Below are 25,640 nucleotides of genomic sequence, written 5' to 3'. Positions count from 1 at the left end.
CTTAACATATATTGCATTATTTGTTTCAGAGGTACAGATCTGAGATTCAACAGTCTTGCACAATTCACAGCGCTTACCAGAGCACATACCCTCCCCAGTGTCTATCACCCAGTCACCCCATCCCTCCCACCCCACCCCCCACTCCAGCAACCGTCAGTTTGTTTCCTGCAATTAAGAATTCCTCATATCAGTGAGATCATATGATACATGTCTTTCTCTGTTTGACTTATTTCACTCAACATAATACCCTCCAGTTCCATCCACGTCGTTGCAAATGGCAAGATCTCATTCCTTTTGATGGCTGCATAATATTCCATTGTATATATATACCACCTCTTCTTTATCCATTCATCTGTTGATGGACATCTTGGCTCTTTCCACAGTTTGGCTATTGTGGACATTGCTGCTATAAACATCGGGGTGCACGTACCCCTTCGGATCCCTACTTTTGTATCTTTGGGGTAAATACCCAGTAGTGCAATTGCTGGATCATATGGTAGTTCTATTTTCAACTTTTTGAGGAACCTCCATACTGTTTTCCAGAGCGGCTGCACCAGCTTGCATTCCCACCAACAGTGTAGGAGGGTTCCCCTTTCTCCGCATCCCCGCCAACATCTGTCGTTTCCTGACTTGTTAATTTTAGCCATTCTGACTGGTGTGAGGTGGTATCTCATTGAGGTTTTGATTTGGATTTCCCTGATGCCGAGCGATATTGAGCACTTTTTCATGTGTCTGTTGGCCATTTGGATGTCTTCTTTGGAAAAATGTCTGTTCATGTCTTCTGCCCATTTCTTGATTGGATTCTTTGTTCTTTGGGTGTTGAGTTTGATGAGTTCTTTATAGATTTTGGATACTAGCCCTTTATCTGATATGTCATTTGCAAATATCTTCTCCCATTCTGTTGGTTGTCTTTTGGTTTTGTTGACTGTTTCCTTTGCTGTGCAAAAGCTTTTTATCTTGATGAAGTCCCAATAGTTCATTTTTGCCCTTGCTTCCCTTGCCTTTGGCGATGTTTCTAGGAAGAAGTTGCTTCGGCTGAGGTCGAAGAGGTTGCTGCCCGTGTTCTCCTTTAGGATTTTGATGGACTCCTGTCTCACATTGAGGTCTTTCAACCATTTGGAGTCTATTTTTGTGTGTGGTATAATGAAATGGTCCAGTGTCATTCTTCTGCATGTGGCTATCCAATTTTCCCAACACCATTTGTTGAAGAGACTGTCTTTATTCCATTGGACATTCTTTCCTGCTTTGTCAAAGATGAGTTGACCATAGAGTTGAGGGTCCATTTCTGGGCTCTCTATTCTGTTCCATTGATCTATGTGTCTGTTTTTGTGCCAGTACCATGCTGTCTTGATGATGACAGCTTTGTAATAGAGCTGGAAGTCCGGAATTGTGATGCCGCCGGCTTTGCTTTTCTTTTTCAACATTCCTCTGGCTATTCGGGGTCTTTTCTGGTTCCATACAAATTTTAGGATGATTTGTTCCATTTCTTTGAAAAAAGTGGATGGTATTTTGATGGGGATTGCATTGAATGTGTAGATTGCTCTAGGTAGCATTGATATCTTCACAATATTTGTTCTTCCAATCCATGAGCATGGAACGTTTTTCCATTTCTTTGTGTCTTCCTCAATTTCTTTCATGAGTATTTTATAGTTTTCTGAGTACAGATTCTTGGCCTCTTTGGTTAGATTTATTCCTAGATACCTTATGGTTTTGGGTGCAATTGTAAATGGGATCGACTCCTTAATTTCTCTTTCTTCTGTCTTGTTGTTGGTGTATAGGAATGCCACTGACTTCTGTGCATTGATTTTATATCCTGCCACTTTACTGAATTCCTGTATGAGTTCTAGCAGTTTTGGGGTGGAGTCTTTTGGGTTTTCCACATAAAGTATCATATCATCTGCAAAGAGTGAGAGTTTGACTTCTTCTTTGCCAATTTGGATGCCTTTGATTTCTTTTTGTTGTCTGATTGCTGTGGCTAGGACTTCCAATACTATGTTGAATAGCAGTGGTGATAGTGGACATCCTTGCCGCGTTCCTGACCTTAGGGGGAAAGCTCTCAGTTTTTCCCCATTGAGAATGATATTCGCTGTAGGTTTCTCATAGATGGCTTTTATGATATTGAGGTATGTACCCTCTATCCCTATACTCTGAAGAGTTTTGATCAAGAAAGGATGCTGTACTTTGTCAAATGCTTTTTCTGCATCTATTGAGAGGATCATATGATTCTTGTTCTTTCTTTTGTTAATGTATTGTATCACATTGATTGATTTGCGGATGTTGAACCAACCTTGCAGCCCAGGGATAAATCCCACTTGGTCATGGTGAATAATCCTTTTAATGTACTGTTGGATCCTATTGGCTAGTATTTTGGTGAGAATTTTTGCATCCATGTTCATCAAAGATATTGGTCTGTAATTCTCCTTTTTGATGGGGTCTTTGTCTGGTTTTGGGATCAAGGTAATGCTGGCCTCATAAAATGAGTTTGGAAGTTTTCCTTCCATTTCTATTTTTTGGAACAGTTTCAGAAGAATAGGTATTAATTCTTCTTGAAATGTTTGGTAGAATTCCCCTGGGAAGCCATCTGGCCCTGGGCTTTTGTTTTTTGGGAGATTTTTGATGACTGCTTCAATTTCCTTAGTGGTTATAGGTCTGTTCAGGTTTTCTATTTCATCCTGGTTCAGTTTTGGTAGTTGATACATCTCTAGGAATGCATCCATTTCTTCCAGGTTATCTAATTTGCTGGCATAGAGTTGCTCATAATATGTTCTTATAATTGTTTGTATTTCTTTGGTGTTGGTTGTGATCTCTCCTCTTGCATTCCTGATTTTGTTGATTTGGGTCATTTCTCTTCTCTTTTTGATAAGTCTGGCCAGGGGTTTATCAATCTTGTTAATTCTTTCAAAGAACCAGCTCCTAGTTTCGTTGATCTGTTCTACTGTTCTTTTAGTTTCTATTTCATTGATTTCTGCTCTGATCTTTATTATTTCTCTTCTCCTGCTGGGTTTAGGCTTTATTTGCTGTTCTTTCTCCAGCTCCTTTAGGTGTAGGGTTAGGTTGTGTACTTGAGACCTTTCTTGTTTCTTGAGAAAGGCTTGTATTGCTATATACTTTCCTCTTAGGACTGCCTTTGCTGCATCCCAAAGATTTTGAATAGTTGTGTTTTCATTTTCATTGGTTTCCATGTATTTTTTAAATTCTTCTTTAATTTCCTGGTTGACCCATTCATTCTTCAGTAGGATGCTCTTTAGCCTCCATGTATTTGAGTTCTTTCCGACTTTCCTCTTGTGATTGAGTTCTAGTTTCAAAGCATTGTGGTCTGAAAATAGGCAGGGAATGATTCCAATCTTTTGGTACCGGTTGAGACCTGATTTATGACCTAGGATGTGATCTATTCTGGAGAATGTTCCATGGGCACTAGAGAAGAATGTGTATTCCGTTGCTTTGGGGTGGAATGTTCTGAATATGTCTGTGAAGTCCATTTGGTCCTGTGTGTCATTTAAAGTCTTTATTTCCTTGTTGATCTTTTGCTTAGACGATCTGTCCATTTCAGTGAGGGGGGTGTTAAAGTCCCCCACTATTATTGTATTGTTGTCGATGTGTTTCTTTGCTTTTGTTATTAATTGCCTTATATAATTGGCTGCTCCCATGTTAGGGGCATAGATATTTACAATTGTTAGATCTTCTTGTTGGATAGATCCTTTAAGTAGGATATAGTGTCCTTCCTCATCTCTTATTACAGTCTTTGGTTTAAAATCTAATTTGTCTGATATAAGGATTGCCACCCCAGCTTTCTTTTGGTGTCCATTAGCATGATAAATGGTTTTCCACCCCCTCACTTTCAATCTGGGGGTGTCTTTGGTTCTAAAATGAGTCTCTTGCAGACAGCATATCGATGGGTCTTGTTTTTTAATCCAGTCTGATAGCCTGTGTCTTTTGATTGGGGCATTTAGCCCATTTACATTCAGGGTAACTATTGAAAGATAGGAATTTAGTGCCATTGTATTGCCTGTAAGGTGACTGTTACTGTATATTGTCTGTGTTCCTTTCTGGTCTATATTGCTTTTAGGCTCTCTCTTTGCTTAGAGGACCCCTTTCAAGATTTCCTGTAGGGCTGGTTTTGTGTTTGCAAATTCCTTTAGTTTTTGTTTGTCCTGGAAGCTTTTTATCTCTCCTTCAATTTTCAATGACAGCCTAGCTGGATAGAGTATTCTTGGCTGCATATTTTTCTCATTTAGTGCTCTGAATATATCCTGCCAGTCCTTTCTGGCCTGCCAGGTCTCTGTGGATAGGTCTGTTGCCAATCTAATGTTTCTACCCTTGTAAGTTACATATCTCTTCTCCCGAGCTGCTTTCAGGATTTTCTCTTTGTCTATGAGACTCGTAAGTTTTACTATTAGATGTCGGGGTGTTGACCTATTTTTATTGATTTTGAGAGGGGTTCTCTGTGCTTCCTGGATTTTCATGCCTGTTTCCTTTCCCAAATTAGGGAAGTTCTCTGCTATAATTTGCTCCATTATACCTTCTGCCCCTCTCTCTCTTTCTTCTTCTTCTGGGATCCCAATTATTCTAATGTTGTTTCATCTTATGGTATCGCTTATCTCTCGAATTCTGCCCTCGTGATCCAGTAGTTGTTTATCTCTCTTTTTCTCAGCTTCTTTATTTTCCATCATTTCATCTTCTATATTACTGATTCTCTCTTCTGCCTCATTTATTCTAGCAGTTAGCGCCCCCATTTTTGATTGCACCTCATTAATAGCCTCTTTGATTTCTACTTGGTTGGATTTTAGTTCTTTTACTTCTCCAGAAAGGGTTTCTCTAATAACTTCCATGTTTTTTTCAAGCCCAGCTAGTATCTTTAAAGTGATGATTCTGAACTCTAGATCTGACATTGTACTAATGTCCGTATTGAGTAGGTCCCTGGCAGTCGGTACTACCTCTTGTTCTTTTTGTTGAGGTGATTTTTTCCGTCTTGTCATTTTGTGCAGAGGAGAATAGATTAATGAGAGAACAAAATGCTAGCAGAGTAACAACGTCCCCAGAAAATATACTCTAAACAAATCAGAAAAGACTTGAAGCAGTGGGAAAAGAAAGGGAAAGAGAGGAAAAAGAAAAAGAAAAAGAAAAAAAAGAAAAAGATAAAGATAAAGATAAAAACAAAAACAAACAAAACAAAACAACAACAACAACAACAAAAAAACCAGAATGTGATTAAATATGATCAGGCTGGTATATAGATCAGTTCCACACACTAGATTTGGGGTGTATTTTGGTCTTTTAGAAGAATGTGCCTCCCAAAATTTTAAAGAAAGAAAAACTTATATATGTACAAAAATAAGGGTTGATATGATGAAGGGATGGAATATGACTGTAAAGATGGAAATTATAAAAAATTTTATAAAAGGAATTGATAAGAAGTTGTTTGAAAAAAAGAAAGAAGAGGATTTAAAAAAAGAAAAAAAAAGGGAGAGGTTGTGATCAGGCAGGGGAATAGAAAACACCATATACTAGAGATTTAGGGTATATTTTAATCTGTTAGAAGAAACTATCTCAAAATTTTAAAGAGAGAACAACTTATATATATAAGCCAAAAATACGGGTAACTACTATGAAGGGATAGAATATGACTCTAAAAATGAAAAATAAAAATGTTTTTTTTTTTAAAAAAAGGGATTGATAAGATGTTGGTTGAAAAAGGGAAAAAGAAAAATTCAAAAAGAAAAAAAAAGAAAAAAGACAGTTAAAAAAAAATTAACTTTGAAAGACTACAGAATCATGGTAAAAAAGCCATGGATTCTATGTGCAGTATTCCCCTAGCGCTGGAGTTCTGCCGTTCTCATTGATCGGTAAACTTGGTCTTGGCTGGCTGTTCTCGCTGATCTTCTGGGGGAGGGGCCTGTTGCCGTGGTTTCCAAATGTCTCTGCCGGAGGCGGAATTGCCCCGCCCTTGCCCCCTCCCGGCTAAGTAATCTGCTCGGGCTTGCTCTCCGGGGCTTTTGTTCCCTGTGAGCTTTCCGTACAGCTTTGGAGGCGGAGAGTGAAAATGGCGGCCTCCCAATCTCCGCCCCGGAGGAGCCAAGAACTCGGGGCCCGCTCCTCAGTGAGCCCCCAGAGAAAAGCCGTCAGTCACTCCCGTCTCCCCGGTCTCCGGCCGCACTCCGTGCTCACCCGGCCTGTGACCGCGCGTTTCTATCTCTGGCACCCGACCCCGGGTGGAGTCTCCAAACCCAGCAGATCCCTGCGGCGCACTCCTGTGCGGCTCCTCCCGGGGGAAGAAGGTGAGTCTCCCCGGATCTGCCGCTTGTTGGGTCCCTGCTGGAGGAGCAGGGGCCCGACTGTGCAGCGGATCACGGTTTATGGCAACCCCGAGCTGAGAGCCCGCACCTGGGCTCCGCCTCTGCAGCCGGCTTCCCTGCTCCGATACCTGGGAGCTCTGCCACACTCAGGCACCCCCGGTCTTTCTGTGACCCCGAGGGTCCTGAGACCACACTGTCCCCGAGGGTTCCACCCCCCGCTTAGCCACCAGAGTGACGTCCCTCAGCGGAGCAGATTTTTAAAAGTTCCGATTTTGTGCTCCGTGGTTCTATCACTTGCCAGAAGCGGCCGACGGAGGCCCCTCCCCCGCCGTCTATCCTCCCGAATATCGCCTCGGATTCACTTCTCCGCACGTCCTACCTTCCAGAAAGTGGTCGCTTTTCTGATGAGAGAGTTGTTGCTCTTCTTTTCTTTGATCTCCTGTTGAGTTTGTAGGTGTTCAGAATGGTTTGATCCCTATCCAGCTGAATTCCTGAGAGGAGACGAAATCCAGGTCTCCTATTCCTCCGCCATCTTGCTCCGCCCCCTTCCCATAAAAGACTCTTAACTGTAGGGAACAAACAGGGTTGCTGGAGGGGAGGTGGGTGGGGAGAAGGGATAATTGGGTGATAGACATTAAGGAAGACCCTTGATGTAATGAGCACTGGGTGTTATATGCAACTGATGAATGACTAAATTCTGTCCTGAAACTAAAAATATACTATATGTTAACTAAATTGAATTTAAATTTACAAAATCTGTAGCAATCATCGTGATGATAAAATATTGAATGTTTTCCCACTGAAGGGAAAGCTGATAAGGCTGTTCACTTCCATCACTGCCATTTTGCACTGTATTAAGATTCTAGCTGGTGCAACAGGGAGAAAAAAGGTATTGAGATTGGAAAAATAAAACATTATTTGTAGATGACATGTTGGAGTACATACGAACTTCAGAGGAATATTTGAACTATTAGAAATTATAAGTGAATTATCAAGGTTGTTGACTATAAGGTTAATACAGAAAGATCAGTGGTAATTATATATACTTAGTAAAAAACAAAATAGAAAACCCATTTATGTAACCAAAAAATTCTTTGGAGTAAATCTTGAAATACCTAAAAGTTGTTCAAGAGCTCTACGCTGAAAATACAAAACATTTCTGCAAGAAATTAAATAAGTGGAAAGATTATGATTTTCATGGATTGCAAAACTCAGTATTGATGTGAGTTCTGTGCATATTGAACTATAGATTCAGTGCATTCTCAGTCAAAATCTCAGCTAATGGTTTTGGTGGAAGTTGATGAATGGCCAACGCAATAATGAAAAATAACAAAGCTGGAGAACTGATACTGTAAGATACCGAGGCTTAGTATAATACAGCTGCAGTAATTAACATAGAGTTGTATTGGCCCAAGTATAGACACATAGAAAAGGACTCTCATGTACAGTCACTTGGTTTGTTACAAAGATGCCAATAGAGTTAAATGGGGGAAAAAGTCTTTTAAATAGTCTAAGTCTGGTGCTCATCCATTTGGGAAAAAAATGAACCTAGATGCCCATTGCACATCATACATGGAAATTATCAGAGATCTAAAAAAATCATAGAATATTTTCATGAACTTAGGGTAGGTGATACTTTTTAAGACACAAAAAGCATAACCATACAGGAAAAGATAGATAAATTTGATTTATTTTTTTTAAAGATTATTTATTTATTCATTTGACAGAGAGAGACAGCGAGAGAGGGAACACAAGCAGGGGGAGTGGGAGAGGGAGAAGTAGGCTTCCCGCTGAGCAGGGAGCCCGATGCGGGGCTCAATCCCAGGACTCTGGGATCATGACCTGAGCCGAAGGCAGACGCTTAATGACTGAACCACCCAGGCGCCCTGATAAATTTGATTTAATTAAAATTAATAACTTCTGTTCCTCAGAGACCCCCCAAAAGAGTGAAAAGGTGATGGGTATTTGTAGTATGTATCTAAATGAGAATGCTGATTCAGAATATTGAAAAGAATGCCTATAGTTCAAGAACAAAAAAGGAAGTCTGTCTAAATAGGCAGAGTTGAATAGATGCTTTGTAAAACTAGATATCAAAATGGGCAGTAAATATATGAAAGAGAGCCAAATGTAATTACTGATCAAATGCAAATTTAAACTAAAGACATTAAAGCATACCTGAAAATGAAAAAGAGTAACCATGTCTAGCTTTGGCAAGTATTGGAAGCAATCGGAACTCTTTACATTGCTGGTGGAAGTGCAAATTGGTGCAAGTTAAGTATGTTTGGAAGTACCTACTAAAGCTAAATGTAAACATAACTTCTGGCACAGTATTTCCACTTTTGAGTATATGCCAAATAGAAATTAATGCTTATGCCCAACAAAAGACATACAAGAATCTTCATCGCAGCTCTCTCTCTCTCTCTCTCTATATATATATGCCAAAACATTTGGATAACAACCTGTCAGTAGAATAAGTATTTAAATCAAGTCACACAGTGTATTATGCAGCAGGGTTTTTTAAATTTTCATTTTATTATATTAGTCACCATATATTACATCATTAGTTTTTGATGTAGTGTTCCATGATTCATTGTGTATAACACCCACTGCTCCATGCAATACGTGCCCTCCTTAATACCCATCACTGGGCTAACCCATCCCCTTCCTACTATCTTGTTTCAGAGATACAGGTCTGTGATTCATCAGTCTTAGACAATTCACAGCGCTCACCATAGCACATACCCTCCCCAATATCCATCACCCAGCCACCCCATCCCTCCCACCCCCCACCACTCCAGCAACCCTCAGTTTGTTTCCTGAGATTAAGAATTCCTCATATTGGGCGCCTGGGTGGCTCAGTTGGTTAAGCGACTGCCTTCGGCTCAGGTCATGATCTTGGAGTCCCAGGATCGAGTCCCGCATCGGGCTCCCTGCTCGGCAGGGAGTCTGCCTCTCTCTCTCTGACCCTCCCCCCTCTCATGCTCTCTATCTCATTCTCTCTCTCAAATAAATAAATAAAATCTTTAAAAAAAAAAGAATTCCTCATATCAGTGAGATCATATGATACTTGTCTTTCTCTGATTGACTTATTTCGCTTAGCATAATACCCTCTAGTTCCATCCACGTCATTGCAAATGGCAAGATTTTGGGGGTGTTTTTTTGATGGCTGCATAATATTCCATTGTGTATATGTACCACATCTTCTTTATCCATTCCTCTGTTGATGGACATCTTGGCTCTTTCCATAGGCAGCAGGGGTTTTTTTTTTTTTTAAAGAAACAGAGACATACAGCAATATGGAGAAATCTCACAGAATGATAGTGACAGATACAAAAGAGTACATTCTATTCATATAGCCCCATGTATAAGTTCAGAAACAGGTGAAAGTAATTCATGTTGATAGAAGTCAGAATGGTGGTTACCTTTAGGAAAGGTGTACTACCTGGGAAAGTGCAAAGGAGCTTTCTTAGGTCCTGATCTGGGTAGTGATCACTCAGGTGTATATGTATATAAAAGTTCAAGATACACATTTATGATTTGTAGCCTTGACTTTGTAAGTCCTACATCATTTTGAACAAATAAACCATGAGGAGTACTGCCATTTATTCTTTCTATTCACCAGGACCACTACTTAGTTGACATTGCTTTGTGTATCAATTCATTCAACTCTTCATAAATAACACTTGTACAGTTCTCTACTTCTCACCACTGCCCACTCATTTGACGGATCTTAACGGTCGTAACTCTAGCTCCCAGCATAAAAATGACCCTGGGTTGCAGTTGGAGGAGAACAGTCTCTGATTAACCCTAAACACAAATGTAGAGAGTAGACTATCTCTTCTTTTCCTCACAAAGCCTGGTTGACTCCTTTCCCCATATAAGGGTTAATTGATCAACTGTTTGGATATTTTTGTCAGTTTCTTGGAAGGTGCACACATGTGTTTTTCTTCCATAAGCTGTCTCCACACAAAGAATTTTAAGGTGCTTTTCCTCTTCCATTTATTTTTTGTGATTCCTCCATAAATTCTCTCAGTTTTATTAAGCTTAAGGCTTAATGCTTAGGAAATGTGTAGTGATTTATTTGAAATGTTTTAAAAGATTAAATTATGAAGTTCTGGCTTCATAAATGGATTGCCAAATGGTGGAAGTCAACAAAGAAAATAATTTGATTCATTCAGTGTCTGGATGGGAAGTGACTGTTTTGGACTTCAGTAAAAGTAGCCTTTAGAATGGGAGGAGTAGAGGCTTAAATGCATTCATTAGAGAAGAATGATTAAAAATAAATGTAAATGAAGAGTGTTTTTAACTCCAAAAATTTTGCCAAGATCAATTAAGCTAACACAAGTGTAAGCAAAGAGATAATGAAGAAAACATTAGTGAAACAGAAAAAACTTAGGTTGGTTAAGAAGTCAGAAGCTGGTTCATTACAAAGGCCAATAAAAGAAACAAATGTTTGGCAAATGTGATGAAGAAAAAGCAAAACACAATTAGGATCAGGAATGAAGAAGCAGCACAGTTGCAGATATAAAAGAACATAACAGATTTTAAAGCCTATATAAAAAGGACAATTTTAAGGAAACTATAAATTATCAAAATTGACCCAAGAAGAAGTAAAAGCCTGACATTGACCAATAACCATAAACAAAATAGAAGTGCTACTCAGGGCTTTTTCTTTTGAAAAAGACATTAAGGTCAAACAAATTTTAACAAGCTTTCAAGGAAGATTAACTTTCATCTTATTTCAGATCATTGAGAGATATGGGAAATTTTTCATTTAGTTTTATAAGATTAGTGTAGTTTTGATACTACAATCAATTAAGCTTAGACAGGAAAAAAATCATAGGCTAGTCTTACCTATCTACATAGTTGCCAAAATCTTAGTTAAATTTCTTAGTATCTGAATCCAACAATACAGTAAGACTTAAGATCAAGATGAGCTTATCCCAAGAATATGAGGATGTTTCAGTATTAGACAAATTGTTCAATGTAATTCCCTATAAGGACAGATTTAAGGAGATAAACTCCAAGTAATCTCTCTCCTGCTGAAAGAGCATACTATAAAATTCAGCACCTACTTGTTGTAATGCCTTCTTAGAAAACTAGGAATAGAAAGAAACTTAACTAATTTGATAAATATTCTCTGTCAGGAGCTTACAGTAAACATATTTCATGTTAAAACATTCCACATGTCCTTTTTTAAATTCAAAAATAAGAGACAAATGTCTGCTATCACCACTGTTACTTCAATGTGGAAATGAAAAGAAACACAAGGAATAAAACCTAGCATGCCAGAGTCAAAGCTGATTTGTTTTCACATGATATGGTTGTTTAGAAGATTCAAGAAAATCAACTCTGGCAAAGTAGGAACAAGGTGGGAGATCTTCATTCTCACCCACATTTGCAGCAGGTGTATTTCTCAAGCTCAAACTATAGTTCTAGCAGCATTTTTTTTTTGAGATTTCCAAAAATCTCTAAAAGTTATTTCCGTATTTGAAAATGTATTTAATTGTGCGTTTGAGGAACTTTTACTTAGTCTTCAGTTGCAAATGATTAATCTGTAATTATGTTTACTATATGACATACTACAGAGACAAATATGAGAAGAATTTAATAGAATTCTATAAAGAACTTATAAGCAATAAAATGCTCAATTTAAAATCATATGCTTGTGGATTGACATCTGTATTTCATATTCCAAGATGAAAAACATAAAATCTCATTACAGATCATAATCAGCACATGAACATTTTCCAATTTATTTTGATGATAGGGGAAACTAACTTTGAACTTTAAGGAAAATGTCCCTTCCCCCAAAGAATTCCATTCTTCTAATTAGTAGACCTGTGTTACAAAAAAGTACTAAACTATTACTGTTACTTTTTTTTTTTTTTTTTTTTTTTTTTTTTAAAGATTTTATTTATTTATTTGAGACAGAGAGAATGAGAGAGAGAGAGCACATGAGAGGGGGGAGGGTCAGAGGGAGAAGCAGGCACCCCGCCGAGCAGGGAGCCTGATGCGGGACTCGATCCAGGGACTCCAGGATCATGACCTGAGCCGAAGGCAGTCGCTTAACCAACTGAGCCACCCAGGCGCCCTTACTGTTACTTTTTAATTTTGCCAATAAAAATTTTGTGAAAATTTGTTTTCTTTCTTGTTATATAAGTACCTGTACAATATCCTCAAGTTTTTTCCTGGCCTACAAAACCTAAAATACTTACTGTTTGTTTTTTTGCAGAAAAAAGTTGTTGATCCTTACTCTAACCAGTCCATGTCATTTTAAAAGATTCAACTTTTGGGCGCCTGGGTGGCTCAGTCATTAAGTGTCTGCCTTCGGCTCAGGTCATGATCCCAGGGTCCTGGGATCGAGGCCCACATCGGGCTCCTTGCTCCGCAGGAAGCCTGCTTCTCCCTCTCCTGCTCCCCCTGCTTGTGTTCCCTCTCTGGCTGTGTCTCTCTCTGTCAAATAAATAAATAAAATCTTTAAAAAAATAAAAATAAAAAAAATAAAAGATTCAACTTTTATTGTTAGATTCTCCATTTCTGCCATATCTTTGCTCTTTTCCCACCTTTTTTCCTTGTCATACCTTCTCTCTATTACACATATGTAGCAATAACAGAGTCATAAGTAGCCCCCCCATGTCTTGATGTAATATCCTTTTGCATGAGTTCTCTTATGCACACTTGCCCACTTACCTACATAAACTAGATGTGGTGGCATTTGGAAAGTACCAAGTGGCTAGTTTGAAAAAGAGTCAAGGTCTAGGTTCTGGAGCAAACGGAAATGGGTATTAGGTAGAGAAATGAGAACACATTAGGTACTTAGAATATTTATCAATTAAAATGCATGCTGTAGCTCTATTGCAAAGATTCTGCAATGAGCATAGGTAGAATGAACCAGGCCCCAGCAGGATGAAAATGGCTGTGATGGTTCTGCTTTCATAAGCTCTGGCTTTGTCACCTTTCCATGGTACCTTGCCAAGTCAAGGACTTCACATACTACATATCAGCTCATAGAGTCACTCTTGGCTTCTGTGTAACGAAGCTTATCTCCATAGTCTCATATGAGCAGTTCTCAAGCTCTCTTCTGTTTGAGGAAGTTTTTTTTCCCTTTCCTTTCTCACTTAAGAGAATGTACTGTAGGTACATTTATGACGATAAGTCCACATCCATGCAGTTGTATAAGAAAAAAGTTACGGATTCTTTTGTTTCTTGAGTATGAATTTCCTTGTATACTTTCAAGAAAGTTATTTTATTTATTTTTTAAAGATTTTATTTATTTACTTGACAGAGAGAGAGCACAAGCAGGGGGATTGGCAGGCAGAGGGAGAGGGAGAAGCAGGCTCCCCACTGAGCAAGGAGCCCGATGCGGGACTCGATTCCATGACCCTGAGATCATCACCTGAGCCGAAGGCAGATGCTTAACCCACTGAGCCACCCAGGCACCCCTCAAGAAAGTTATTTTAAATCTTTTCATTTTTAATACCTAGTTATAGCATTAAGATGATTCAGCATTTACTCATTATTATTGCAGATAATGTTGTGCCTAGTGTGTATTTGGCAGTCTGTTTTTCTTGGTGCGTTTTGAAGTCATGTTAATACTCTTTCTGTTTTCCTGAGAGAAGCTATGTAAAATAAACTTCTCAAGCTATTAAACCACATATGATTTGAGGGAGTAAGTATTTATTTTGCCTTTATGTTTATTTTCCAATTTAATATTTTTAGTGACTTAAAGATTTATTTTTAAATGTAGTCATTTTAATTTTTTTCTATTGCCCATGTCTTTCAGCTCCTAGAGATAATTCGTTATTGCTGCTGCGAGCAGAGTTACATTTAACCATGAAGAACTACGAGCAGGCTCTACAGGATGCCAATGCCGTTTGTCAGAATGAACCTCTCTTGACTAAGGTATTTGACTAAAGTATTAGTTGGCTTTGGAGATAATAAATGTAAGTTTATGGGATTTTCTTAAGAATAAACGAAAATGATTGTGATTAGGTACCTATACACAGTGTACATTTCCCTCATGATAGTAGTCTAAATGTAGCAATCCACTTCATAATAAGCCAACTCAGTTTAAAAGACCAAAAAGTCTCCCAACGGGATTTAGTTAAGAAACACTAATTTAGATTACTTTTAGGAGATATTTAGCTGAATAATATGCCTTTTTAATAAATAAATATATAAACACAATGATAAAATTGTATAATTTGTGGGTAAAGGGAAATGTTTAAAATTACACGTTAGTAAGACCTTATAATAATCATGATTAACAGTTGGGCCCTAATATGCATGGAACATACAAATGTTGTTAGTGAAAGGATGAATGTTTTGTATGTATTTTGGAATAATTTTAGTCTGTGTTGGAAAGGTCTAATATTTCTTTCTGTGATGATGCAAAATAAGCTTTGTTAAAATAATAATGATAGCTTAAGTTGTCACTGAAGATTAAGAAGCCAAACAATAAAAGTTGTAGCTTTTTTCATGAATCTCTGGATTTTAAAACCCAAAAGAGATTTTAAAGTTTTAAGGAACTTGTAATGAAATTAACATGGATCACATGCTCTATTAGCTAGTAAGTAAAAATGTTTTGTCCCTCTATATTACTGTTTATCTTTTTTTTTTTTTAAGATTTTATTTATTTATTTGACAGAGAGAGACACAGTGAGAGAGGGAACACAAGCAGGGGGAATGGGAGAGGGAGAAGCAGGCTTCCCGCGGAGCAGGGAACCCTAGGCGGGGCTCGATCCCAGGACCCTGGGATCATGACCTGAGCTGAAGGCAGACGCTTAATGACTGAGCCACCCAGGTGCCCCCTGTTTATCATTTTTTGTTTTAGAAACACTGAAGAGGCATTAACCCATGTTAATAGAAAAGATGGACTTCTTTCCTTCCTTCTACCCAACCTTCCATTCTTTTAAAAAGGAAAATGTTTTCAGCTTAGATTAAGTGTTAAATTGGAATTGGGGATGAGCCTAAGGATGGGAAACAAATGTTTGTTGGACCAAGGCCAGAAATCTGTTTTTTGCTTGCTTGCTTCACTAAAAATATTTTCTCCTCCTTTTTCTGATGACTTTTCTCCTATCCCTTGATCTATTACTCTTCTAAAGTAATTTCTGTCAGTAATGATTGAGCCTTAATTGTTATGAATTATAAGTTTATTATTTCTGACTGACAGAAATTGTATTGCCCTATGAGGCTGTATTGCCCTATGAGGCTAGTTTCTGTATTGCCCTATGAGGCTAGTTTCTTCTCCACAGTATTGATTTTTTGAGGTAAAAACTTGGCAGTGTGTCTTTGATGAAAGACAGACTTAGTTACTACAAAGTTACGTTGAGAATTTTAACTATAAGAGAGCCAGCAAATGAATTATTAGCTTTTGGGATTGAGATTATGTCTTTAGGGTTTATTGCAAATCTATGGACCTCAATTCTTGATAAATGCCTAGTGAAGAACAGCTTTAGTGGAAGTATACCCTGAGAAATCGATTTAAGGTAATGAAGGATGGAAATTTGTTTCCAGGTTAATGTTATAACCAAAGGATTAGAGCAGAAGCAACATTGGAAAGTAAGTTGAAAGGACTGAGGGAAGGATGAAGTTGTCCAACCGTGGCTGAGATGATACGGAAGCACTTGTAGAACCAACTTCGAGTTTTCAGTTGCGGACTACTATACCAGTGTGTTTTATCCAGGCAAACTATCCTTTCAAGCCATCCGTCATGGCTGATACTGATTCACAACTTTTGGTGCAAATGGAGACAAGTCAGTGCTAACAAAATATTTGCCCATATGCAGAAATATAAATAGGCATGTGATAAGTTTGATCTTATTCAAATGGGTAAGCATACCTGTGCTTTTTAATGCTCATAGAATCCTATGCTGGTAAAATAAGTCTCAATAGATTTCAAATTATTGAAATCTTGAAGAGTATGCTCTCTGACAATAGAATGAAAAGAGTAATTGATGATAATAAAACATCCAGGAAATCCTTAAACTTGTTATTTAATTAGATTACCTCTAAAAATCCATGGAACCAAGGAGAAATCACAAAGGAAACTAGGAACTATTTTGAAATCACTGATAATAAAAGCCCATTACATCTAATTCGTCATATACAGCTAAAACCATTCTTTGAGGGAAATTTGTAACATTAGTAAATTATTAAAGAAGGTCTCAAAAGAGTGATCTGCTTCCTCCTTAAAAAACTAAGAAAAGAAGAGCAAATTAAAATAAAAGTAAGTAGAAAGAAAGAAATAATATAAGAGATAGGAGTCAATACATAGAAAACAGAAAAACAATAAAGAAAAGTCAATGAAACAAAACCTGTTTTGAAAAGATCAGTGAAATTTATATACCTCACAAGAGTAATCAGGAAAAAAGAGAAAAGATACAGATTACTAATATCAGGAATGAAAGAGGAGATATCACTATAGATCCTACAGACATTAAAAGGATAAAAAAGGAACAATTTTATGAACAAATTTATACCAATACATTTACAACCTAGAAGTTAACAAACTCCTTGAAAGATACAAACTACCAGTGTTCATTCAAGAAGAAATAGAGAACCTCAATAGCCTTATCTTTCTTCAGGGAAATTGAAGTTGTAGTTAACCACCCTCCCCTCCAAAATATCAGGACCAGATGGAATTACTGATGAATTCTATCACACATTTAAGGAAGAAATAATGCAAATCCTTCAAAGATTCTTCTGGAAAACAGAAAAGGGGGAACACTTATTTTATGAGAACAGCATTATTGTGATAACAAAACCAGGCAAAAACATTAAAAAAACAAACAAACAAACTTCACACTGATATCTGTCATCATCTCATTTGAAAATCAATTTGTGGGCGCCTGGGTGGCTCAGTTGGTTAAGCGACTGCCTTCGGCTCAGGTCATGATCCTGGAGTCCCGGGATCGAGTCCCGCATCGGGCTCCCTGCTCAGCAGGGAGTCTGCTTCTCCCTCTGACCCTTCCCCCTCTCATGTGCTCTCTCTCTCCTCTCATCCTCTCTCTCAAATAAATAAATAAAATCTTTAAAAAAAAAAAAAAGAAAATCAATTTGTATTGACAGACTGAAAAAATGCAATAAATGAAGGTAAAGCACTTGATAAAATTGAATGCCCTTCATGTTAAAAACTTTGTATGAACTAGAAATAGCAGGGGATTTCCTCAATCTGATAACCACTATCTGTGAAAACCCTTATAGCAAACATCATTCTTATTTATTTATTTATTTATTTATTTATTTATTTATTTATTTATTTGAGAGAGAGAATGAGATAGAGAGCATGAGAGGGGGGAGGATCAGAGAGAGAGGCAGACTCCCTGCTGAGCAGGGAGCCCGACGTGGGCCTCGATCCCGGGACTCCAGGATCATGACCTGAGCCGAAGGCAGTCGCTTAACCAACTGAGCCACCCAGGCACCCGCAAACATCATTCTTAATGGTAGGAAATGGAGTGCCTTTCTGCTAAGACCAAGAAAAATAAAAGGTGTTTGTTTTTACCACAATAAGATACTGGAGGTACTAGCCAAAATGGTAAAACAAAACCAAAAACAAAAAAGAAAAGAAATAAAAGGCATACATAATGAATGGAAAGGAAAATGCAATACTGTCTATTCACAGTTGACATAATTGTGAGGAAATCTCAAGAAATTTACAAAAAGCTTGCAGGATACAAGGTGGTATGCAAAAATGAAACCAATCATATTCTACTAAGCAACAAGACACAATTATAAAAATGAAAATTTAAAAATAATACTATTACAATAGTTTAAAAAAACATGACATACTTAGGGATAAGGTTAACAAAGTACCTACAAAATCTATATACTGAAAACTACAAAACATTGCTGAGAGAAATGAAGTATCACTTAAATAAGTATAAATGCGTACCAGGTTCAGAATACTCAATGTTAGTAAGATGACAGATTCCCCAAAAAACAACAGTTCCAATTAAAATTCTGGTATTCTTCTTTGCAGAATTTGGGAAATTGGCTTTAAAATATACATATATGTATGTGTGTATATGTATACACACACACACATTTATGGAAATACAAGGGACAGAAGAGCCAAAACAATTTTAAAAAATAAGAATGGAGTTGCAGGAAATACACTACCTGATACCAAGACTTACTATAAAGCTACGGTATTGAGAACTGTGTAGATTACTAAAACAGAAGACAGTGAAGAAATAGACCTACACAGAAGTGGTGAATTAGTTTTTTACAATAGTGCAAAGATAACTCTATAGGAAAAGAATAACTTTCTCATTTTTTAGTAGGAGAAAATTGGGTATCTATTTGCAAAAAAAAAAAATGAACCTCAACCCTTTCCTTACATCATATATTAAAATTAATTCAAAATGGAGCATCGACTTAAACATATAGTCTATAACTAAAGCATATCTGAAACAAGATATAAAAATCTCTGACACTTTTTGTAAAGCAAAGATTTCTTATCCAGGACACAGGACAAATTGTAAAAGAAAAAGTAAATTGGTCTTCATCAAAACTGAAAACTCTGTTCTTCAAAAGATAATGCTACAAAAGCAAAACAGCAAACAGAATGGGAGAAAATATTTGCAAGACATATATCTGGTACGCCATACATCTGTATATAGCATATATAAAGAACACTTACCAACTCAATCATAATGTAAATAACCCAGTTAAGTAATGGGCAAGGACAGATACTTCACTAAAGAAGACATAGGAATATCAACTGAACACATCAAAAGAGGCTCCACATCATTAGTCATTAGGAAAATGCAAATTAAAACCTCAAGGAGATACCACTATATACCCACTAAAATGGCTTAAACTTAAAAGAATGACCATACTAAGTGTGGACGAGGATGTCCAACAACTGAAACCTTTACACAATGCGGTGGGAATGCAAAACAGTACAGAGCCACAATGGAAGACAGTTCAGAAGTTTCTTTAAAGTTAAACATACACTTCCTATGTGACCTAACAATCGTGCTCTTAGTTATTTTCCCGAGAGAAGTAAAAAGATGTTAATATAATATTTATAACAGCTTAATTCATAATAGTCAAAGACTGAAAATAACCCATAGGTCCATCAACATGTAAACAGAAGTTATCAGCAAGATGGCAGCCTAGGGGGTCCCAACACTCATTTCCCCCACAAAATCAACAAAAGCAATAAATAAACAACTATAAACCAATGAAAACAGCTCTGGGAAAGCTCTGGACTGCAGTAAAGCAGCAGTAGAAACCCTGTAGAGCCCCAAAACTAAGGGTGGCCACAAAGAAAAGTGTAGGAAGTATTTTACCTGTATCACTCCATTCCCCAGTCCAGAGCAGCTCAACACTGAGAAGTGTCCCCTCAGAAGGATTTCACCCCATGAGGTAAAGAGAACTGGAGGACTCTTGCAATCCTTGTCATCGCCATGAGCTTCTGCAGCCTTTGCTACTGAGGACCCCAATACTCTTAACCAATGCTGAACCCCGCTGATAGAAGTGCCCAGAATCCTGCCTCAGGGTCTCCTTCCCAGGGCTGGTGCTGTTGCTGTGGTGACATCTGGCCACTGGAGCCCAAGTTACTGCTGTTCCCTGTTCTCCAGGACTGGAATGCCACAGGGCCTCACCATCTACAGGAAGCAGAGCTGCCTCTGTGTTGTAGCCCCCTCCCTCAGTCTGAAGCCCTGATGCTGACCCATCGTTTCAAACCTGAGCGTCTGCTGCTCTGTGCCCTTCATCCTGGGTCCCAAGTGACAGCTTTGACCTGCTACCACTGGGTCATGCTGCCATTGCTGTGTATCCCACCCCCTTGGTCCTGAATTGGGGTACCTCTGTGCCCTGTTATCCCTGGGCTATCTGTTGATGCATCTCTCCCCCTCCCCATTATCCCCCTAAACTCATGTCACAGCAAGGAGCTCCAGAGACCCAGATCCTGGTTCCATGGGTGATCTGCACACACTCTTACCCCTCAGATACTATTGTCACAGCAAGTGAGTCTGTGTCCCAGACCATGGGCTGAGGTAGTTCTACCTGTCACTGAGCCTGTGACCCCAGCTTCTGTGCTGCTGTGAATGCCAGCACACCAGGACTGTCGCCAACACCCATGGACAAAGTACAACAGGAGGATCCCAGTAGGCTTTCCCCCCCAACAGCCCTAGCCATCACTGCTGTCACAGACACCCGCAGGAGGCCCACAGTCTCGGCTGCTAAGGATTCCCACAGCCTTTGCCAGTGTTGGACGCAGTTGCCAGATCTGCATGGACTATGCTACCGCACCCTAGCCAGCTGGTGCCCTTGCAGCCAACTTGAGATGAAAATCTTTCCCCCTCGAATCCACATTGTCCAGACAGAAAACCAGCAAGGAAATAATGGACTTGGACTATATTTCAGGCCCAATGGATCTGATAGATACATATAGAATATTCCACCCAAGAGCAGCAAAATATGTATTGTTTCAAGAGCAAACAGAACATTCTCCAGGATGGATCATATGTTAGGTCACCAAACAAGTCTTAAATTTAAGAAGATTGAAATCTTATCAAGTATCTTTTCCAGACACAATGGCACGAAAACTAGAAATAGTAACAAATAAAGCTGGAAAAATCACAAATATGTGGAAATGAAACAACAGACTTCCAAACAACCAATGAGTCAAAGAAGAAATCAAAGGAGAAATAAAAAAATCTTGAGACAAAGGGAAATGGAAACACACATACCAAAACTTATCGGGTGCAGCAGAAATAGTTCTAATAGGGAGGTTTACACCTACATTAATAAAATAAAGATCTCAAACAACTTAATCTTATTCCTCAAGTAACTAGGGAAAAAAAAGTCCAAATTTAGCAAAAGGAATAAAAATTAGAGCAGAAACGAAATAGAGACTAGAGAGACAACAGAAATGATCAATGAAATACATGTGTGATTTCATTTATATGAAATTCCCAAAAAGGCAAAACTCTAGTGACAGATCAGTGGTTCCTGGACTTGGAGAGAGGTTAGGATTGACTTTGAAGGGCATGTGAGAACTTTCTGGGGTGATGGAAATGTGCTACATCATGATTGTGGTTGTACTTACACACTGTATATATTTGTCAGAAGTCCTATATTGTACCTTTAAAGTTGGTGGCATTTTATTATATATAAATTATACCTCCATAAGTCCATCACGGAAGAGAATAGGGAATATTTATGAGATGAGAAAGCTCAGCAAATTTTTGGAATGCAGGTGAATGGATGAAAAAGCAGAGAACATTATAGTTCAAATGGGAACTGAGCTCATGTCCTAATGCAAACTCCAGAGAAGATTCAATTTAAGCTCTTGGGAAAGGAATAAGGAGGTTTGCTTGACATGCCAGTTCACTCCGCCATGCAGAACAGTAGTGGGGCAAAAAAAAAAAAAAAAAAAAAAAATCATAATGCCCCGCCTCCACCTCCTGCAAAGAATTTGGACAAACTGCTTGGGGCAAGTGTGGCTGCCAATGCATGCAGCAGGTCCCCCCCTCCACCCCGCCCTAAGTAAGCCCCTCTAAATCCTGATGCATGGGGCTCCCTGCCTAAGGCCTGGCTTCCCTACCACACACCTGAAAATAAAACCTCTCAAATAGATCTCCCTCATGTAGATGAAGGATCCAAAAAGTCTTCCATTCAGCAATGAAGTCTATGAAGTCAAGGGTCTGGCTCAACATGAGACAAAACCAGTTGGAAACAGTACATCTTTTTAAAATATGAATGAAGGGGTGCCTGCGTGGCCCAGATGCTTAAGCATCTGCCTTTGACTCAGGTCATGATCCCAGGGTCCTGGGATTGAGCCCCGCTCCGCGGGAAGCCTGCTTCTCCCTCTCCCACTCCCCCTGCTTGTGTTCCCTCTCTCGCTGTGTCTCTCTGTCAAATAAATAAATAAAATCTTAAAAAATATATATATGAATGAAGAAACAGGGATTAACAAGAAAAAATTCAATGAAATAAAGAAGAAAAAGACTAAAATGCATGATCAGGACTGACCCAAATGGAAATATAATACATGAATTGATAAAACAAATTATAATGTTTACAATGATTTGAGAAAATACTGCATTCACCCAAAAAAAAAAAATTCTGGTGGAAAATACTGATCCCATATTGCACTTAGTTTATTTCTGTTGTAGTAATTTTATGTTATGCTTTGTGTTATAGATATTTCTTGTCATGTCGGTCTTCTCTCACAAGACTATGCTCTTTGAAGACAGGAACATGGTTGTGATCTGTGATGACTGAGTGTATTTAAAATTGGTAGATAGTCACTTCTCTTACTTAGCATGGCCCTTGAAACTGCCTTGGGCTTAAATTCCTAGTCTGGTGACTCCTGTGTTCTGCTTATAGATTGTGTTTATGAGATACTCGGGTTTCCTCAGGTTCCAAGGTAGTAGAGCTAGAGCCATCCTTGGGGGGTTTTTGTTTATTCTAGCTGATATGAAAATTCAGTAGTTCTAATGATTTTTTTCGGGGCCCTTTGTATGCAAGTATATAATCACACTTTTTAAAAATGTGTATCTTGTCTTTTGATGAATCCAGGGGCATCATATGAAGGCTCAGGCTCTTTCTGGATTGGGAAGAAGTAAGGAAGTGTTAAAGGAGTTTCTCTACTGCCTTGCTTTAAATCCTGAATGTAACTCAGTGAAGAAAGAAGCACAGAAGGTGTGATTTTCTTTAAACGAATTCTTTCTTAAGTCTCATTTATATAGCCTTTATGTCCATGCTGAGTAATTCCTGCATGTCAGATAAACAAATAATATAGTTCTGAATATTCGTGACAATGTGATTAAAAGCACACAGGAATGATCATGAGTTTCACACGTTTGATAACTTTCATCCAGGGATAAAGCACAATGTTTCATGAGACAGCTTTGCACAGCTCCGTTCTGCTGGGATAATGATATGGGCTAAGGAGGCAGGGTCAATGTGTGAGATTAGTGGAGGCAAAGTGAGTTTTCTTAGAGTTGTAATTTCAAGCATTACAGTTTGTATAGGAGACCTATAAAAGACATTGTGATAATATACAAAATATAGCAGTTCAGCTGGAAAGGTTGACTTGAAATTGCCAGCAAAGCTTCACCAGCATGATGCAGGTGTTTAACCCAGTCTTATTAGAGGTCATTGAGTCACATTTACTGTGGAAACCCACCCCCATATATAAGAGCCTGTATAATAGTTAGTCTTAGCACTTCCAGTGACCCCGAGTTCTTGTTTTTATGTCAGTGTTTCCCTATTTTAGCACTATTCATTGCTGACTTCTTTCATACATTTACCTTGCAATTTCCACTTTACAGACTAGTTTTATTTTCTGGAGCAAGAGGGAATGAATCTGTTCTTCCTCCTCCATTTTAAACCACCTTAGATATTTGAGATTGGCTGTTATCTTTGCCCTAAGTCTTTCTTTGGACTGAACATCCTTTTCTCATGGAACAAGGTTGTAAGGTTTCCCCCTCTGGATGCATTCTAGTGTACCTCAGCATCCACATCTGACAGCGACACGAGGGGAACCTTTACCTTCCCTTGTGTTCATATCATGAAGCGTGTTTGTTTATTTTTAGCCTAATACCGTCACACTGTTGGCTCCTATTAGAACCTGGGTTAGCCCAAACACCTAGATCTTTTTTTGTTTTCAGTGAGAACTTTCTAGCAATACTTTTGATCCTTGTATTGTGCAGTGGATTGGTCTTTGTTAATGCTGTCAAATTATCACTTATGGGTTTTGGCCGTTGTTTCAACTTGTCAGAATAATACTCAATCTTAACATCAGCTCTTCTTATCCCTGCCTGCTTTGTCCCACCTGCAAATTTCACAAGAACCTTAAAACGTATCTCAACTGCTCTTTACAACAGCTTAAGAAATTCAGCCTGAGCTCAAACTTAAGTGGATTTACAAAGGTCCCAGGGCCAGAATCTAGGCCTGGTGATGCTTGGGGTGCTTCTTGTCTGTCTGGTGCTATTTCAGATATGATGTTTTTCCCTGTAGCATTCTGTGAGGGGTAGATGTCTTCTATCTCAGTGCCCCAACACCGCCAGCCTGTTGATGCCCGTGAAATGTAATCTCCCAGGCAGCCTTCTGCTGCTTTACTGGAGCCCCCCAGAGCCAGTGCTGAGGACACTGATGTCCCTGCTGAGTGCTGTTCCTTCTTGATACAGGGGTCATGGGTACTGGTGCACTGATCTGTCACATGAAGAACAGTGGCAGGTTCTTTATTGGGTTTTGGTCACTCCTTTATACCTCTCTTAAGCCTTTGGATTCAGCTGAGTCCATGAGGTTTGGCAGGACCATCGAGTGACTGGAAGTCACTTCCCACCACCACCAGAGGCTAGTCCATGGCTCTTGAACTAGAATTATGGCTCTTCACCCAAGCTTCCTTTAAAGTTCTTTACTAGGCGGCTCTTCTGGTTCTCTTGTAAGTTGAGCAGTTCCTCTAGAAATATCTCAGTTGTGGGTGATCACAACTTGGATTTAATTTAGGATCCCCACAACCTCTACACCCCACTTTTCTCTCTTAACCATGAGACTTTTAAGGATGACTTTCTGTAGCAGATATGTAAGGACCAGACAGAAAGAACTGGTAATACTCATATTTTATAATTGGTAAGACTAAGCTGGAAAGGGACTGGTAGCTAAACTGCCTAAAGCATTGATTATGGTTCCAGAAACTTGAGTTTTGAAATAGTGGCAGTTGGAATATGGTAAATATTCTTTTCAATGTGTTAGGCCTATTTGGGCTTAGAGTTTCCTTTGGATCTTTAAGACATATTATGTATTTTTCAAAAGTGTTTTAAAATTGTTTTTTTCTTCTTGGAAATTTTATAGGTAATGTGCGAGGTGTTTTTTCCAGCTTCAGAAAATGTGCCTCAGAATTTGACATCTTCCATCCAAAGCAGAATATTGAACAGCAGGCTAAAGGCTCAGTGTGCCAGCCATGTAAACACCCAGCCTCTGGAAGAAGGTGGTAGTGCAGGGGGTTCTAAGGTATGAAGTGCATGTGTTTGTCAGGATTATCCCTGATTAAGCTTTATGTAATGCCTTAATTTTGAACACTTACAAGTTATTCAGACTGTGGCATTATGTTAGTTGGAAGTACTTCTCAAGACCGGTTCTAGCTCCTCAACCTGAAAGTTTTTAAGTTTTTAAGTTTTAAAGGAAGCTGGTGGAAGTAATGAAAATGATTGAAAGAAACATGTAGAAACGTTCAGGACATCACACATTGAGAACCCCAGGCATCAGGAGACTCGAATTTATTTTGGCTTGGAGAAAAGAAAACAGAGGGTTGGTTTGCATATATGAAGATTGATGTTCAGTTGATCTGTCTCAAAAAGAATTATTCTGTATTTTACCATG

General features: G+C 38.6%; 1 protein-coding gene across 1 annotated transcript in view; it reads left to right on the top strand.

Moving 5' to 3' along the window:
* Positions 1 to 25,640, top strand: part of LONRF2 (LON peptidase N-terminal domain and ring finger 2) — a 43,508-nt gene that overhangs the window by 3,783 nt on the left and 14,085 nt on the right. The window contains exons 2-4 of the mRNA XM_021680300.1: positions 14,080 to 14,198; positions 22,833 to 22,955; positions 25,113 to 25,271. Of these exons, the coding sequence (XP_021535975.1) occupies positions 14,080 to 14,198; positions 22,833 to 22,955; positions 25,113 to 25,271 (401 nt within the window). The remainder of the gene's footprint in view (positions 1 to 14,079; positions 14,199 to 22,832; positions 22,956 to 25,112; positions 25,272 to 25,640) is intronic.

The sequence above is a fragment of the Neomonachus schauinslandi genome, chromosome 10 (assembly GCF_002201575.2).
Source record: "Neomonachus schauinslandi chromosome 10, ASM220157v2, whole genome shotgun sequence".
NCBI classification, from domain to species: domain Eukaryota; kingdom Metazoa; phylum Chordata; class Mammalia; order Carnivora; family Phocidae; genus Neomonachus; species Neomonachus schauinslandi.
Note: the sequence above shows the minus strand (reverse complement) of the source record. Positions and strands in the feature narration are given on the sequence as shown.